The sequence below is a fragment of the Ornithorhynchus anatinus genome, chromosome X4 (genome assembly GCF_004115215.2).
Source record: "Ornithorhynchus anatinus isolate Pmale09 chromosome X4, mOrnAna1.pri.v4, whole genome shotgun sequence".
Classification (NCBI taxonomy): Eukaryota; Metazoa; Chordata; class Mammalia; order Monotremata; family Ornithorhynchidae; genus Ornithorhynchus; species Ornithorhynchus anatinus.
The window spans coordinates 4,825,101-4,843,052 of NC_041752.1; the positions used below are offsets into that span (position 1 = coordinate 4,825,101).

The 17,952-nt window shown below is 52.6% G+C and overlaps 1 protein-coding gene across 1 annotated transcript in view; it reads left to right on the forward strand.

The window, feature by feature from the left end:
- NPDC1 (neural proliferation, differentiation and control 1) overlaps window positions 1-15,039 on the forward strand; it is a 40,328-nt gene extending 25,289 nt beyond the window's left edge. Inside the window, exons 3-9 of the mRNA XM_029054424.1 lie at window positions 9,683-9,790; window positions 10,624-10,797; window positions 10,950-11,016; window positions 11,253-11,337; window positions 12,441-12,520; window positions 13,273-13,369; window positions 14,029-15,039. Coding sequence (XP_028910257.1) covers window positions 9,683-9,790; window positions 10,624-10,797; window positions 10,950-11,016; window positions 11,253-11,337; window positions 12,441-12,520; window positions 13,273-13,369; window positions 14,029-14,142 — 725 coding nt within the window. The 3' untranslated portion in view covers window positions 14,143-15,039. The remainder of the gene's footprint in view (window positions 1-9,682; window positions 9,791-10,623; window positions 10,798-10,949; window positions 11,017-11,252; window positions 11,338-12,440; window positions 12,521-13,272; window positions 13,370-14,028) is intronic.
- The last annotated feature ends 2,913 nt before the right edge of the window (window positions 15,040-17,952 follow it).

Consider the following 17,952-nt stretch of genomic DNA (forward strand, 5'->3'; position numbering starts at 1 on the left):
ACCATCATTCTTTTTTTTTTTATAACGTATGCTTCTGTGGAAGCCTCAGAGAGGAGAATAATATAGGCTTCTTTCATCCTCAGAATTTGGGCCCTACCTTTCCTCCCTCCCGCTCCCCCGATTGATGGATTGATGGACTAATTGATCGTTTGCCTCACACACTCATATTTTCCTCTCCCCCGGCCCCGGGCACCCGTTCGCCAGGCGACGGGCTGCATTTCATCTCCATGGCAACCCCAGGGTGACGTCTCTGCAGGCAGGGATGCGGCGCTCGACCCTCACCCTTTTCCCCCCTCGCCCCCCTCACGCACACGTAAATGCTTTGGAAGTGGGGGGGCAACCTCCTAGTCTTCCTCAGTCAGGGAGTACAAGGTGGGGAGGAAACTGAGGCAGGCAATTCAGGCAACTCCTTCCTAGAGCCCCACTACCCGTTATCAGAATTCACAGTGCTCTTCTGTCGGCCGGGGTGGGCGGCAGAAGGAGAGGGTGTGGATTGCCTCCTATCCTTCTTGCCCAGGGAGCCAAAACCCAGCTTTTATATTATTGTGTTGTCCTCTCCCGACCGCTTAATACAGTGCTCTGAACACATTAAGTGTTCGATAAATACGATTGGCTGACAGGATGGCAGAGGATTTCGAGAGTATTGTTATATGTGCTCTCCCAAGTGCTCAGTACAGTGCTCTGCACAAATTAAGAAAGCAGCGTGGCTTAGTGGAAAGAGCCCGGGTTTGGGAGTCAGAAGGTCGTGGGTCCTATCCTGCTGCCACTTGTCTGCTGGGTAACCTTGGGCAAGTCACTTAACTTCTCTGCTACTGTTAGAGAAGCAGCGTGGCTCAGTGGAAAGAGCACGGGCTTGGGAGTCAGGGATCATGGGTTCGAATCCCAGCTCCGCCACTTGTCAGCTGTGTGACTGTGGGCAAGTCACTTAACTTCTCTGTGCCTCAGTTACCTCATCCGTAAAATGGGGATTGAGATTGTGAGCCCCACGTGGGACAACCTGATTCCCTCGTGTGTACCCCAGCACTTAGAACAGTGCTCTGCACATAGTAAGCGCTTAATAAATACCAACATTATTATTATTATTATCTGTAAAATGGGGATTAAGACTGAGCTCCACATGGGACAACCTGATTACCTTGATCTACCTCAGTGCTTAGAACAGTGCTTGGCACATAGTAAGCACTTAAATGCCATAATAATAATAATTATTATTATTAGTAAGCACTGGGGTCAATACACACAAATCGGGTTGGACACAGTCCATGTCCCACTTGGAGTTAACAGTCTTAATCCCCATTTTGCAGATGAGGTAACTGAGGCACAGAGAAGTGCAGTGACCTGCCCACAGTCACTAGGACCTGAATGCTCCCCCCAGCCCCAAGTCACCCAAGGCAGCCCTGAGCCCCTCCAAGTGAATCCTAGGGTGGTTTTGCGGGGGACTGGAGGAGGGGTACAGGGAGAATTCCTCAACAGGACCCCCCCACCCCAACCCAGGAAACCCCCTGCTCATTCCTTCAAATGTATTGAGCACTTACTGTGCAAAGCATTGTACTAAACGCTTGGGAGGGTCCAACAACAAACAGACACATTCCCTACAGACTCTCACGGGGTCAGCTGGCTCCGGCCTCGGCCAGCTCCGGTGGGCAGTCATGGGAAAGAGGCGTCACAGGGTTCGGGCTCACCGTCAGGAAGCTTGGGGTGGAGTGGTGTGGGATCAGGCAGCAATGCCTAGTGGGTAGAACTCCAGACCGGAGTCACAAGAGCTGAGTTCTAATCCCCACTGCCACTTGCCTGCAGCGTGACAGGAGAAGCAACATGGCGTAGTGGAGAGAGCGAGGGCCTGGGAGTCAGACGGGCCTGGGTTCCAATCCCACCTCCGCCACTTGTCTGCTGTGTGACCGCGGGCCAGTCACTTCACTTCTCTGGGCCTCAGTGACCTCATCTGTAAAATGGGGATTGAGAATGTGAGCCCCACAGGAGATAGGGACTGCATCCAACCCGATTTGCTTGTATCCACCCCAGCGCTTAGTGGCTGGCACAAAGTAAGCGCTTAACAAATACCATCCTTATTATTATTATTGGGTGAATCTCTTCACCTCTCTGAGCCTCAGTTTCCTCATCAGTAAAATGGGGGCTATCCTCCCTCCCCTTAGACTGAACGGCAGGTGTGGAATGGAACTGTATCTGAATTTAATATCATGAAGCTTTCCCTGCATTCTTTCATTCGATCTTATTTATTGGGTACTTACTGAGTGCAGAGCACTATGCTAAGCGATCGGGAGAGGACAAGGCAACAATAAACAGACACATTCCCTGCCCACAACGTGCTTACGGTCTAGAGGGGCGGAGGCAGTCGTTAACAGAAATAAATAAGTGCTAGATATGTACATAAGTGCTGTGGGACTGGGATGGGGGAAGAATTTAGGAAGCAAATCAGGGAGAAGCATTTAGCACAGTGCTTGGAACGGAGTAAATGCTTAACAAATACTATTTTTATTATTGTTATTACGACTAATAATAATGATATTAATGTTATTATTATTGTCCCCCAGGCCGGAGCTCTCGTGAAACTGCAGTCAGTCACGCCTGCGGCTTCCCAGCTCAGTAAAGGCTCTGGACTGTAAGCTCCCTGTGGACAGGGTCTACCAACGCCGTCCTATTGTCCTCTCCCAAGCGCTTAGCCCAGTGCTGTGCACGGAGGAAGCGCTCAATAAATAGCACTGATGATGCTGGTGTACTTTCCCAAGCGCTTAGTCCAGGGCTCTTCACCGAGGATGCGCTCAAATACCACGGATGGTGCTGGTGTGCTTTCCCAAGCGCTTAGTACAGCGCTCCACACGCAGGAAGCGCTCAATAAATAGGATCGAATTGCCAGATCAGTCGAAGAGGAGTCCAGTACATCCGTGTCCTACCCTCAGTGCACCAGCAGGGGGCGCTCTCGCAATGGAAAATGGCATTCCAGTCTATCAAATAGCCGGTGGTATTTATATTTTTTTATGGCATTTGGTAAGCACGTACTATGTGCCTAGCACTGTCCTAAACACAGTCCCTGTCCCACATGGGGCTCCTAATCTTAACCCCCATTTTACACATGAGGTCACAGAGGCCCAGTGAAGTGACTTGCTTAAGGTCCCACAGCAGACAAGTGGCGGGGCTGGGGTTATTGTTGTTAATAATAATTTATGATTGTTATTGTTCTTGTTGTTTTTGTTCTCGTTAAAGTCTTAATATGTGCCAAGCACCGTTCTGAGCACTGGGGTAGGTACAAGTTAATCAGGTTGGACACCGTCCCCGTACCAGAGGGGGCTCACAGTCTTAATCCTCATTTTACAGATGAGGGAACTGAGGCACAGAGAAGTAAAGTGGCTTTCATTCATGGTCATATTTATTAACAATGTTGGTATTTGTTAAGCACTTACTATGTGCAGAGCACTGTTCTAAGCGCTGGGGTAGATACGGAGTAGTCAGATTGTCCCACGTGAGGCTCACAGTTAATCCCCATCTTACAGATGAGGGAACTGAGGCACAGAGAAGTGAAGTGACTAGCCCACAGTCACACAGCTGACAAGTGGCAGGGCCGGGAGTCGAACCCATGACCTCTGACTCTGAAGCCCTGGCTCTTTCCACTGAGCCACGCTGCTTCCCCATTATTTATTTATTTATTATTATTATTATTGAGCGCTTACTTTGTGCAGAGCACTGTATTAAGCGCTTGGGAGAGTACAATATAGAATCAACAGACACATTCCCTGCCCACAGTGAGCTTACAGTCTAGACGGGGAGACAGGCATTAATATAAATGCCCCAAGGCCACCTAGCAGACATGGGGCAGAGCCGGAATTAGAACCCAGATCTTTCTGACGCTCAGGCCCAGGCTCCGTCCACTAGGCCATGCTGCAAAGCAGAATACTAAGTGCTTGGAGAAGTCAGTAGAGTAGAAAAACGTGATCCTTGCCCTCAAGGAGTTTGTGGTCTTAGCTGGGGAGATGGGCCCTAAAATTGTAGATAAAGGGAAGCAGCAGAGTGTAAAGATATCATCATCATCATCAGCGGAATTTACTGAGCACTTAATGTACTAAATGCTTGGGAGAGTGCAATATAACAGACACATTCTCTGCCCACAGTGAGCTCAGAGTCTGGGGAGGATGGAAATAATTGCTGTGAGGATGGGGTGAATACCCATGGGCCTTTAATTTTTTTTAAGTGGTGTTTGTAAAGTGATTACTATGTGCCGGGCATTGTACTGACTACCGGGCCATAAGATGATCAAGTTAGACACGGGCCCTGTCCCAAATAAGGAATCCCCATTTTGTTGATGAGCGAACCGAGGCACGGGAGAAGTTAAGTGACCTGCCCAAGTTCACACAGCAGGTAAGAACCGGAATTAGAACTCAGGTCCTCTGGCTCCCAGGTCTGGGCTCTAGGCTACATTACTTCTCTGCTTAGGAGGTACAGATTCCTTCCCTTTAGGCCGGGAAAATCCTCTTTCTCCCTCTGCGCTGCTCGGCTTAAACCAGAGGGTGTACTCATTCATTCAACCGTATTTGAGCGCTTACTGTGTGCAGGGCACCGAACTGAGCGCTTGGGAGAGTACAACGTAACAATAAAAAGACGCATTCCCTCCCCTCAACGAGCTTCAAGTCTAGAGGATACGGTGCGGGTCGCGGCAGGGAGAGAAAAGACGGTCTCCCCGCGTGGCTCTCTGGGGGTCAAACCGGTGATCCGTCCAGCTTGGGGTTCTGGCTCCAGCGGCGACTGCAGGACGCTCCGAGGACTAAGGAGCTTGGTTGTCTTCCTCGCCATCTGTCCAGACGATCGCTAAGCGGTGGGGCTTTTTAGGAACTGGATTCCTGCCACGTCTAACCCACCCCTTCCGCCGGACTGCAGTGCTAAAACCAGGCAGCGGCGAGGAAGGGCTCTGCCCCCGGTCAGGCCTTCCCTAAATCCTCCTTTCCTCTTCTCCCGCTCCCTTCTGCGTCTCCCTGACCCTTTCTTCACCAGCCCCCAACCCAGCCCCACAGCATTCATTCACTCATTGTCGTATTTACTGAGCACTTACTGTGTGCAGAACACTGTACTATAAGCGCTTGGAAAGTCCAATTCGGCAACAGAAACAATCCCTATCCACAATGGGCTCCCAATCTAAAAGGGGGAGACAGATAAAAAACAAAATACGTAGACAGGCACTTATCCCTAATTTATTTATATTCAGGTCCATCTCCCCCTCCAGACCGTAAGCTCGTTGTGGGCGGGGAATGTGTCTATTATGGTATTGTACTCTCCCAATCGCTCAGTACAGTGCTCCTCACATGGTAAGCGCTCAGTAAGTACCTCTGACTGACTGTGGCAGCTGGGGGACTCCTCTGTGAAGGTCAAAGTCTTAGCCTTCCCCTTCCTCCCTTGGGTCACTTCTGCAGCCTGGACCAGGAGGATTTTGTAGCATAGATTGCAACTGGGTTCTAGCAGAAATAATAATTGTGGTATTTGTCAAGCGCTTACTATTTACCAGGCACTGTTCTAAGCGTTGGGATAAAATACAAGATAATCGGGTTGGACCCAGTCCCTGTCACACAGAGGGCTCGCCGTCTTAATCCCCATTTTACAGATGAGGGCACTGAGTCATAGAGAAGCAAAGTGTCTTGCCCAAGGTCACAAAGCAGACAAGCAGCGGACCCGGAATTAGAACCCAGGGCCTTCCGACTCCTGGGCCCGGGCTCTATCCACTAGGCCATTCTGTCCCGATGGCCACATCTACTGCTAGAACTTTCCAAGTTTCACAGCGGCCCGGAGCGGGAAGGAATAAACTTCTCTGTTCTTCGGGTTACTCATCTCTCAAATCGGGACGCAGCCCGGTCTAGTGGAAAGAGCCCGGGCCTGGGAGTCAGAGGACGTGGGTTAATAATAATAATAATAATGTTGGTATTTGTTAAGCGCTTACTATGTGCAGAGCACTGTTCTAAGTGCTGGGGTAAACACAGGGGAATCAGGTTGTCCCACGTGGGGCTTACAGTCTTAATCCCCATTTTACAGATGAGGGATCTGAGGCACAGAGAAGTTAAGTGACTTGCCCACAGTCACACAGCTGACAAGTGGCAGAGCTGGGATTCGAACTCATGAGCCCTGACTCCAAAGCCCGTGCTCTTTCCACTGCGCCACGCTGCTTCTCCTAATCCCGGCTCTGTCACGTGTCCACCGTGTGACCTCGGGCAAGTCACTTCACTTCTCTAGGCCTCAATTCCCTTATCTGTAAAATGGGGATTAAGACTGTGAGCCCCAGGTGGGACAGGGACTGTGTCCAACCTGATTCCTTGTATCTACCCCAGGGCTTGGCGTGTAGTAAGCGCTTAACAAATACCGCAATCCTTCTTCTTCGTCTTCTTATTACCCATTTCCCCTCCCCCTCTATGGAGCAGCAACTTATTACTTATCTAATTATCTTGTATCAACCCCAGCGCTTAGGACGCTGCTTGGCATATGGAGCTCAACAAATACCACAATTATTATTGTCATCGATTCCAACCCCCTCCCTCCCATGCCGAAAATGCCTAAACTATCCAGGAAAAATGGACGTCTTTTCTTTCCGATCTGCGAGGGCAGAGGCTACAGTAACCCAATCGGTATAACGATCATCGTGGAAGGAAGCGCCTGCTGATATCTAACTGAACTCCGCCACTGCATTTTAAGCCCAATTCCTCTCCCTCTCTGGCCCTTTGTCGGCGGGGAGAAGAATTGCTCGCGTCTTTCTGCTAAGTACCCTTCCCGTGGCTCTCCTCAGAATTGAAATTCCTAGCTCCTTTCCTCAGAGGGCTTTGGGGCTCACGTTTGAACCGCCTCTTCAGTTGCGTTTATCCGGTTCTTATTCCCGCCTGAAGTTGTGCAGGTTCTAGAGGAGTTGGGAAAAACGGTTCCCCCCCCCCCTTGGGTTATTAGAGGGAAAGTTAAGGGTGCGGATCAATTGATCAGTGGTATTTGTCGAACGCTTACTGTGTGCAGAGCTCTGTCCTAGGAACTTGGGAGAGTATAATGCGACAGTCGGTAGACATGGTCCCTGCCAACGACGAGCTTACGATCTAGAGGGAGCGATGAACGTTTAATAGAAATAAAAAATTTATAGACATGTACATGAGTGCTGTGGGGCTGAGGCTGGGGCTAATACCAGATAATAGTAATAATTAGGGTATTTGAGAAGCGCTGACTGTGTGCGAGGCTAAGCGTTGGGGTGGATACGAGCAAATCGGGTCGGACACTGTCCCCGTCCCAGGGGGGGCTCACAGTCTCAATCCCCATTTTACGGATGAGGTAACCGAGGCCCAGAGGAGTGAAGTGGCTTGCCTGAGGTCACAAAGCAGATAGGTGGCAGAGCCGGGATGAGAACCGTGTGCAGAGCACTGTACTGAGCACTTCGGAGAGGACAACGCGACAATATAACAGACACGTTCCCTGCCTACAGTGGAACTTACAGCCTAGTTCTCCTGGATCCCCGGCCCCGTGGGGAGAGGCAGGCTGGTGTCCTGCCCCAGGTGGATTCAGTGGCCAGGACTACCCGCCTATTCCCCCTTGTTGCCCCCGGGGCCCGCTGGGAACCTGCCTGAATGAGATGGGAGCGGGCGATTTTTCCGCACAGTATCCGGCCCCGGACACGATCTCCATCCTCCTTGTCCTCTAGACTGTAAGCTCGTTGTGGGCAGGGAATGTGCCCGTTTTGTCAGCTGTGCGACTTTGGGCAAGTCGCTTGACTTCTCTGGGCCTCAGTGACCGCATCTGGAAAATGGGGATTAAGACTTGGGAGCCCCACGTGGGGCAACCTGATTATCTTGTATCTACCCCAGCGCTTAGAACAGTCCTTGGCACGTAGTAAATGCTTAACAAATACCATCACTATTATTATTATTATTAGTGCTCAATAAATACTGACTGTTCAAGGGAAGTGGCTGCTGCTTGTGGCTGCCAGGGGGCAGTGCAGGCCTGCAGAGAACTGTGGTCTGCCCCAAAGGCCTCTGGGAGCTCAGGAGCTAGGGGAGCCCTGGGCGGGGGTTTCCCCAGCCCACTGGCTATGGGATGCAGTGTGGGGTGCACCCCCTGACACACACTGCACCCCCAGTCCCTGTCACCAGCACGGAGACCCAAGCAAGCAAGCAAACTCTGCCTCATTCCTCATGCTCGCTCAACTCTGGGTCCCTCCAGGCGGGGAGGGGTCAGGGTGGGCTGGAGCCCCCCCCCCCCCAGAGCCCCCGAGTCACCAACCCCATCAATCAAGCAGAAATTCCAACCCAGACGGGCTCTGGCCAATGCAGGTGGCCGTCTCCTTCCTATGGTGTCCTGCCGAGTGGCCATAGGCACGTCGGTTCCCTTCTCCGTGCCTCAGTTTCCTCATCTGTGAAAAGGGGATGAAGAACGTGAGCCCCATATGGGACAGGGACTGTATCCAACCTCATTAGCTTGTATCTCCCCCAGTGCATTGGAAAATGCTTGGCACATAGTAAATGCTTAACAAATGTCATTATTATACTATTATTACTGTATGGTCCTGACATACACTGACCTCCCCCCGGCCCCCATGACCTCAACTTTTCAAGGCTATCATCCCGTCGAAAAGCTTCTCGTTAACATCTAACATCTAAACCAGCTCAACTCTCCGCCTTCCAGACCCCCACCGTATCCCTAAAGCTCCTTTTAGGCATGGGCCTGGGAGTCAGAGGACTTGAGTTCTAATCCCAGCTCCTCCTCTGGTCTGTTGTGTGACCTTGAGCGAGTCACTTCACTTCTCTGGGCCTCAGTTCCCTCATCTGGAAAATGGGGATGAAGACTGGGAGCCCCACACGGGACAGGGGACTGTGTCCAACCTGATTACCTTGGATCTCCCCCAGTGCTTAGAACAGCACATCATAAATTCTTAACAAATACCATAATAATTATTTACCTTCCACTCTCCCAAGCGCTTAGTACAGTGCTCTGCACACAGTAAGCACCTAAGAAATACGATTAAATGAATTAACAGATGAATAAATACCATTGATTGATAAGCTGTAATTTAGTTATCTGTTGCCGACTTGTTCATTCCAAGCGCTTAGTACAGTGCTCTGCACATAGTAAGCGCTCAATAAATACTATTGAATGAATAATTTACTGCCTCTCGCCCCTCATGAGCAGAGATCGCATATACCGACTTTACTCGACTTTCCCAAGTGTTAAGTCCAGTGCTCCGCACACAGTAAGCGCTTAATAAATACCACTGAATGATATCCATAACTCATTTTAATAGCCATTTCCTCCTGTAGATTATAATAATCATAATAGTGATGATGGTATTGGTTAAGCGCTTACTATGTGCCAACCACTGTTCTAAGCACTGGGGGGAGATTCAAGGTAATCGGGTTGTCCCACATGGGGCTCACGGTCTTCATCCCCATTTTACAGATGAGGGAACTGAGGCACAGCGAAGTGAGGTGACTCGCCCAAAGTCACCCAGCTGACAAGTGGCGGAGCCGGGATTGGAACCCACCACCTCTGACTCCAAACCCGGGCTCGTTCGCCTAAGCCACGCTGCTACATGGGGATGGGAGGGAGGATGAATGAAGGAGCAAGTAAGAGCGGCGCAGAAGGGAGGTGACAGCTTTGTCCCAGGATCATCCCGATCCGGGGTTCCGGGGTCGGGACCTCACTCTCCCTCCTTCCCACGCAGGGAGGATCCCATCGCTTCCTAACCTAGAAGAAGAAATCAACTTTCTCGCTGACGTGTTGTCTCGACAGGCGGTCCCCAGCCAGGAGAAGCCCCATCCCGCAGAGCCAGGTATGACCCTGTCCCTGTCCCTTCCTCATCCTGCTCTCCCTACTTTGATGAGATGCTCCCAAGGGCGTTTGGGCGAGTACAATAATTGGCGCGGATGATACCTGCCCTCTAGAAGCTTACAGTGTAATGGAGGTTGGGGACGTGGGGGAGACAGACATTAAAATAAACTACAGCTTGGGTCATGGGTTCTAATCCCAGCTCTGCCCTTGTCTGCTATGTGACCTTGGGGAAGTGACTTCCCTTCCCTGGGCCTCAGTGACCTCATCTATAAAATGGGGATTGAAACTGTGAGCCCCATGTGGGAGAGGGACTGCGTCCAAGCCGATTTGCTTGTATACATCCCAGCGCTTAGTACAGTGCCCGGCACATAGTAAGCGCTTAACAGGTACCATTATTATTATTATTACTATTAATTCAATTGTATTTATTGAGCACTTACTGGGTGTGGAGCACTGTACTGAGCAATTGGGAGAGTGCAATACAGGAATAAACTGACACATTCCCTGCCCACCATGAGTTTACAGTCTAGAGAAGCAACAGAGCTCAGAGATAGACCGTAAGCTGTGGGCCGGGAACGCGTCTACCGACTCTGTTGCAGCGTACTCACAAATGCTCAGTACAGTGCTCTGAACACAGTAAACGCTCAATAAATACCACTGATCGATCGATACGGACATGCGATGTAGGGGAGGGGAGTGTTCAAGTGATTGTAGCCAAAGGTGACCCCTCCTGAGCAGAACTATGGCCCCACTGGGGCATTGGTTGGTTTGTTTTTTGTGTTTTCTCTCTCTTTCTCTCTCTTGCTCTCTCCGTCTGCGTCTCTCATCCCGCAGCTGGATCAGAGGCCACAGGTAAGGAGTCCAGGCTCCACCCTTCACACGGGAGACCCCTGCCTCATTACCAGGGCTCACCTGGAGCCCCCACAGAGCACCCCACCCTGTCATCCCGGCCCGTGAAGGTGAACCCCTTGGAATCCCATCATCTTTCCAATGATATCTTCGTCCTGGGTAGGTGTAAGCTGCTCTTTCCAGGGAGGGAAGGAGGGGACCCGCCCAGCTGGGAGCCTGCAGACATTTGCGGGGCGTCCAACTGGGAGTCCGCAGACATTTGGGGTTGACCTGTCCGGCTCCTCCCGGCCCTTTCCCGTCCCGCCCCGCAGGGATGATCGTGGTCTGCACCGTCGCCGGCGCCTCGGCCCTGATCGTGGCTGCTGCCTGTTGGTGCAGGTGAGATTGGCGGTCCCGGGTGCGAAGCTCCCCCCCGGCAGACGCACACCCCGGCCCGGGGGCCGCTGGAGCTCGGCGCCGCTCGAGTTCCGGCCCCCCGGATTCCGGATTCCCCCCCGCCCCTCGGCCCAAGCCATCCCGGCCAGCCGGCTGACCCCTGGGCCTCGGTGGCGGGGGTGGGGGGTGGGGGCGCCGCGCCAGCCAGATTTCCAAATGAATCTTGGCCTTTCCTTCAGGCTGCAAAAGGAAATCCGGCTAGCTCAGAAAACAGACTACCTGGCCCAGAAAGTGTCCAGCTCACCCGAGCGGGACAAGACCTCGGTAAGTGGAGGTGACCCGGCCTGCCCTTCTCCTCCTCCTTCCCCCCGACACCGTGGATGGAACTCCAGGAGGGTGTGGTGGAAGGGTCTGTGCTGAGGGTAACCCACGGCGGCTTAGAGAGGCAGTCAAATGAGGATGGGGTGGATATGAAAGGTTAGTCAGGGAAAGCCTCCTGGAGGAGATGGGTTCAGAGGGACTTTGAAGAGGGGGGAGAGCGATGGTCGGCCGGATGCGAAGGGGGAGGGGGTTGCAGGTAGGAGGGAGGATGTGGGCCTGAGGTCGATGAGATCGCAGGAGCCAACTGGTGTCAAAGTTGCAAAGTGTGTGAGCTGGGATGTGGGGGGAGAGGAGTGAGGAAAGGTAGCGGGGAGAGCCGATTGGCTGCCTTAGAGCCGACGGGGAGGGATTTCGGTTGAAACTCTTCTTTTCCCCAGAGAAGATCATCATCATCATCATCACAGTAATAATAATACATTGCGACATTCGTTAAGCACTCACTTTGTCGGCACCGAGGGTAATCCGGTCTGACACAGTTCCCTTCTTACAGGAAGCGCTCAAATAAATGTGATCGACTCACTGATGTGGGGCTCAGAGTCTAAGGGGGAGGGAGAACGGGGATTGGATCCCCATTTTACAGATGAGGAAACCGAGGCCCAGGGAAATGAAGTGCCTTGCTCCAGGTCACGGAACGGGCAGGTGGGGGAGCTGGAATTAGAATCAATCGATCGATTGTATCGAGTGCTAACTGCGTGCAGAGCACCGAACTGAGCGCTTCGGAGAGTAAAATGCAACAATCAGCAGTTTTCTGCCTCTGATGCCCAGGCTCTTCCAGTTAGGCTACGCTGCCTCTCCATTCATTCAATCTGAGCGCTTACACTGTGCAAAGGATTGTACTAAGCACTTGGGAGAGTACCGTGTAACATCAGACACATTCCTTGCCCACAGCAAGCTCATGGTTCGGTCTCCGAGGCAGTTGGTTGGTTGGGGGAAGGAGGGAAATGCCAGCCTGCAAAGGCCCGTCTACAGAGGCTGAGAGGTTGGTCCGAGGAGACTGGGAGGCCAGTGTTGGGAGGCTGAGACCCTTCTGCTCTCTGTGCCCACAGCCGGGAGACAAGAAGCTGGCACAGAGTGCCCAGATGTACCACTACCAGCACCAGAAGCAGCAGATGCTGTCCATGGAGAAGTGAGTGGCCAGCGGGTTGTGAGACTGGAGGAGACCCCCGGTCCATAGACCCCGCCCTGATCGTCCCTTGGAGCCCATAGGTGGACGGGTGGGCCTTTCACGGGATCTCATTGTGAGCAGCATGGTGTGAAAATAATAATAATGGTGATATTTTTTAAGCACCTACTATGTGCCAACCACTGTTCTAAGTCCTGGGGTAGATACAAGGTAAGCAGGTTGTCCCACGTGGGGCTCACTCTCTTAATCCCCATTTTACAGATGAGGTGACTGAGGCTCGGAGAAGTTTAAGTGGCTTGCCCAGGATCACACAGCAGACCAATGGCAGAGCTGGGATTAGAACCCGCGTCCTCCGACTCCCAAGCCTGGGCTCTTTCCACTAAGCCACGGTGTAATGAATAGAGCACGGGCTGGGAGTCCGGCGGTCATGGGTTCTAATGCCGGCTCTGCCACTTGTCTGCTGTGTGACCTTGGGCAAGTCACTTCACTTCTCTGGGCCTCAGTTCCCTCAGCTGGAAAATGGGGACTGAGTCTGTGAGCCCCCCATGGGACCGGGACCGTGTCCAACCCCATTTGCTTGTAACCACCCCAGTGCTTAGTACTGCCTGGCAAACAGTAAGCGCTTAACAAATACCACAGTTATTATTATTATCGTGAGGGCTTTGGATCCCGGGGTGGGGCAGGGTGGGCTGAGGTGGCACTCGGGAGCACCCCCAATTGGCAGACCCCGAGCAACAGCCGCCCTCTGTGCCCAGAAATAAAGAGGAGCCCCGGCAGGCGGACCCGGCCTCCTCGGATGAGGAGAACGAAGACGGAGATTTCACGGTGTACGAGTGTCCAGGCCTGGCCCCGGTAGGGAGCTGCAACGGACACCCCCCGCCCCCATCTTTGAGATCCCCAGCCTCCCCTCCCTGCCTATCCACCCGCCCCCACCAGTTCCTCCTGACCCTCATCTTCTCTCGCACCACCTCATGCAGCTGAGGGGGGCACAAAAAGGGGAAGAGAAGGAAAGGGGGGCCTGCCTGCCTGCCTTTTCATATGGAAATGTCCAGGCAGGGGGGCTGAGATTACAGGTTATCGGAACATCTTTACAAGCCATTAAAGCCTGGTCATCTCTCCCCCCAACCTCCTTTTGGGAGACCAGCTACAGCCCTGACCTTCTCAGACCCCCTCCATCCCCCCATCTGCTCCCCTCAACCCCTCCGCCCCCATTCCCAGCTACTTCCTGCATCCACCTCCCCTCTCACCCTGTCTTCCCCTCGGTTCTACCCCCTTCCTCATCCCATACCTCTAACTCGTCCATCCCTATTTATTCAGGGGACCCCCACTACCTCCCCCCATCTCCTCCTGTGGCCCTACTCCCTTCCCACAATGCTTGGCCCCAGCAGCAAGGAAGTCCTGCAGGCAGGAGCAAGGGGGAGAAAGGAGTGAGTTGCTTCCTTGCCTGACTCTGTGTCCCCATCTGCCTCTGTGTGCGTGTGTTTGTGTGTCCGTGTGCTATCCTCCCACAGACCGGAGAAATGGAAGTGAGGAACCCGCTTTTTGAGGACTGGGCCCTGTCCCCGCCCCCCAAGACATCGTCACCCCTGCCCACGGCTCCCGGACTCCAGACTGGACGGGACTGAGAGCATCTAGACCGAGCTACTCCCGAGGAAGGGGTTGGAGAGGGGCTGAGAAGGGGGGAGGTCCCGCTCCCAGGCTGCTTCCCCCCCGCCCCCGCCCCCGCCCCTCGCTCCATCCTTCAACATGTTGTAAAAATCCAAGGCCCAAAACCTTCTCCCACCCCGTGTCCTCCCAAGAGAACTGGCCATCCCTGGGCCATCCCAGGACCATCCCCTGGCCATTTCCGAGCCCGGGTCATCCCCCGGGGCCATCCCCGGCCATCTCCAAGGTAGGCCTTCCTTCCCCCGCTCGGTAGGGTGAGAGCCTGGCTGTGGAGGTTATTGGGTGGGGCCTTGTTCTTCATTCCTGCCATTTCTCTTTATGTTTCCCGTACCCAGGGTAGGGAGGTCAGCGAGGAGGAGGTGGAAGGAGTGTGGGGCTGGAGAGTGCAGAGGGGAGCCAGACTCTCTGGGCTCCAGGTTTCAGGGGGAAGGGGTGGAGCTGTTCCTTGGTCTTTCTCACTTCCCCCTCAGGCATCAGGCCGGAGGTGCCCTGACCACGCTCCAGGGCAAAGGGGAATCAAGGCCAACCCCAGGCTCCAGCTTCCCTCCTTCAACGAGCCAGATCCTGCCCCCAGCCGCCTCCCGCTTCCCCGCCCTGCCATCCCGGATCCATCCCGGCTGGCCGGAACCTCGGCCCCAGGCCGGGACGGGATCAGCAGGGCCCCAGTTCGGGGGTCTCGGGGGCAGACCTAACGGCTCTCTTCTGTACTTGTTCTTGGTGTGGATTTCTGTTTTTGGTTTGTTGGGGTTTTTTTTCCCTTCCTATACTCCCTCCACCACCCCCGACCCTGCTTCTTGTCCATATCGTATTAATATTTGTTTGGAGATGAAATTTTATTAAAAGAATATTTCAAACCAGCTAGTGACGGTCTCTTCCGGGGTCCGGGGAGGTCTGCTCCCCATCTATATGGCCTGTCCCGAGGGGAATCTGATTCGGTCTGGTCACCTTCCCACCCAAACCCGGTCCTCCCCCGGCCTTTCTCATCACTGGAGACACCACCACCGCTCTCCTTGTCTCACAAGCCCGAAACTGTGGTATTATCCTCAAATCATCCCTCATTCAACCCCCATATTCAGTCTGTTGTCAAATCCTGTCGGCTCTATTTTTTTTGTTTTTTTACCTCCCCAACACCTCTAAAATCCGCCCCCTTCCTCTGCATCCAAACCGCTACCTCGCTGATCCAAACACTTAGATCCAGCCTTGACCGCTGCATCAGCCTCCTCCCTATCTCCTGTCTCTACGCTCTCCAGTCTTTGCTTCATTGTTATGAAAAAAAAACCATTCAGTCCACCTTCCCACGCTTCAAAACCTCCAATGATTTCCCATCCGCCTCTGCATCAAACATCCTCACCTCACCTCACCATCCACTTTGAGGCATTCAGTCAGCTTGCCTCCTTCTGCAACCGAGCCTGCACACTGCGCTCCTCTACCATCAGCCTCATCTGTCCGACCACAAACCGGACACCTTGCCCACATCCCTCCGAACTGAAACTCTCCCCCCTTCATATCCGGCAGACCACCACTGTCTCCATTTTCAAAGCCCTACTAAAATCATACCTCCTCTAAGAGGCCCTGACTTCCTCCCTTTGTTCATCCCCCCCCTCACGCAGCTCCGCAGCGCTTATGTACGGATCTGTCATTTCTTTATTTCTATCAATGTCTGTCTCCCGCCTTCTAGACCGTAAGCTCACTGTGGGCAGGGAATGTTTGTGGCTATATCTGTACTCTCCCAAGCGCTTAGTACAGTGCTCTGCACACAGTAAGCACTCAATAAATATGATTGATCGAGATGTGAGACATCTGGCCAGCGGAGCTGGTTCAGGGGAAAAGTAGGTGTGGGAGACAGTGGCCCAGTGGAAACAGCCTGTGCCTGAGTCAGATGAGCTGGATTCTGTCCCAGCTCTGCATTTAAAGACTGTGTGACATTGAGCCATTCATTTATTTTCTCCGTGCCTCAGCTTCCCCCTCTGCATAATGGTGATTCGATACCGGTTCTCCGTAGCCTTTGACCATGAGGCCCGGGGTATCAGGGACTGTGACCTGCTTATTTTGTATCTATTTCTGAATTTAGTATAGTGCTCAGCACTTAGCCTGTCAGTGGTAGTTACTGAGCGCTTACCGTGTGCAGAGCACTTGAGAGAGTACACCACAACAGAGTTGGTAGACAGGTTCCCTGCCCACAAATACGAGAAATGTCAGAGTGCTGAATTGTACTTTCGGAAAGCTGAGCACAGTGTTCTGCCCACAGTAAGTGCTCAGTAAATACGATTGAATGAATGGATGAATGAGACAGACAGACATTAAATGATCAATCAGTTGTATTTATTGATCACTTACTGTGTGCAAAGCACTGTACTAAGTGTTTGGGAGAGTAGAATATAACAATAGTCACATTACCTGCCCAATGATGGATATGTACTCATTGTGGGCAGAGAATGTGTCTGTTGATTGTTGTAGCGTGCTCTCCCAAGCATTTACTACAGTGCTCTGCACACTGTGTAAGTGCTCAATAACTATGATTGATTGAATGAATGAGTGAATGAATGAATGCAGATGGGGACCTGAGGGTGGGGAGACTATCAAGAGCTTAAAGGGACAGATCCAAATGCATAGGCGATGCAGAAGGGCCCTCATTATTAATCAGTTAATCAATCAATAGTATTTATTGAGTGCTTCCGGTGTGCAGATTTTGCTGAACGCTTGGGAGAGCAAAATAGAACAGAATTTCTTGCCCACAAGAAGTTTGCATTCTGGGGGGGATAGTAATAATAATTACTATTATTATTATTATTAGCCCACAAAGGTCAGTTTAGACTTGCCCATCCCAGCCCCCAGATGGAGGATGGAAGGAGCCCCAGAGAGCTGCTTTAATGGGGGCAGGGGGAGGGGAGAGAGCATATCAAGGGGCCCAGCAGGAGGGGGAAATCTTGCAGCCTTGAAATGCATGTGGGGGGTCGACTTCAGCCCCCACACCAACCCTCTCTCCCCCACATGGGAGGGGATGATGACAAAGTTTGCCAGCCAGTCGGACTGACCGGCTAGAGCTGAAGTCCACCTAGAGCTGAAGTCCACCGGGAGAGGGATTTGGTCCTCTCTCCCTTATTGCAAGGAAAAGAAATTTCAATTTCTTACTGCAAAGAAAAGAAATTTCAGCTTCAGAGGAGTGGACAGGATTGGAGCGGTGAGTGCTCCTCCTGGGCTTCAGACATGGGGGAGTCCATAGAGGAAGACAAGGGGGAGGGGGCTGATTTACCCCCCCCATACCCCTACCTCCTCCTCGCTTCAGACAGGTCTCACCAAACTCAAGAGGACGGAAGAAGGCGTTCAAAGTCAACTGGTTTTCCTGAGAAGCGCAGATGAGGAGGAAATGAAAGCCAGGATAGGCAGGGGTAGCTGGGAAAGGGGATTTTACGAGGGCTTCTGGGGGAGGGGGAGAAGGCCAGAAACAATCCATCAAAGCAACCAGGGCTATTCTGAGCTGGGAGCTGGCTGAAAGGGGCCCAGCAGGGCAGAAGCAGAAGGGTAGATAGGCTTCCAGCAGGGCCCACTTCCTACCAGCTAAAGCCCCCCAACCCACAAAACCCCCCTTCCTCCTGCATCAAAAACCCCCCTCCAGCTGCAATCCTTCAAGGCTCAGCCTGCAGGTGGGTGGGGAGAAGGGGAAGCGGGCGACTACCTCCTCATTCTCTCATACATACACACACAATATCGAATATTTGTCCACACAAAGCACTCTGTTGTGCACACACTCAGAGCCAGAAGTCCTGTGA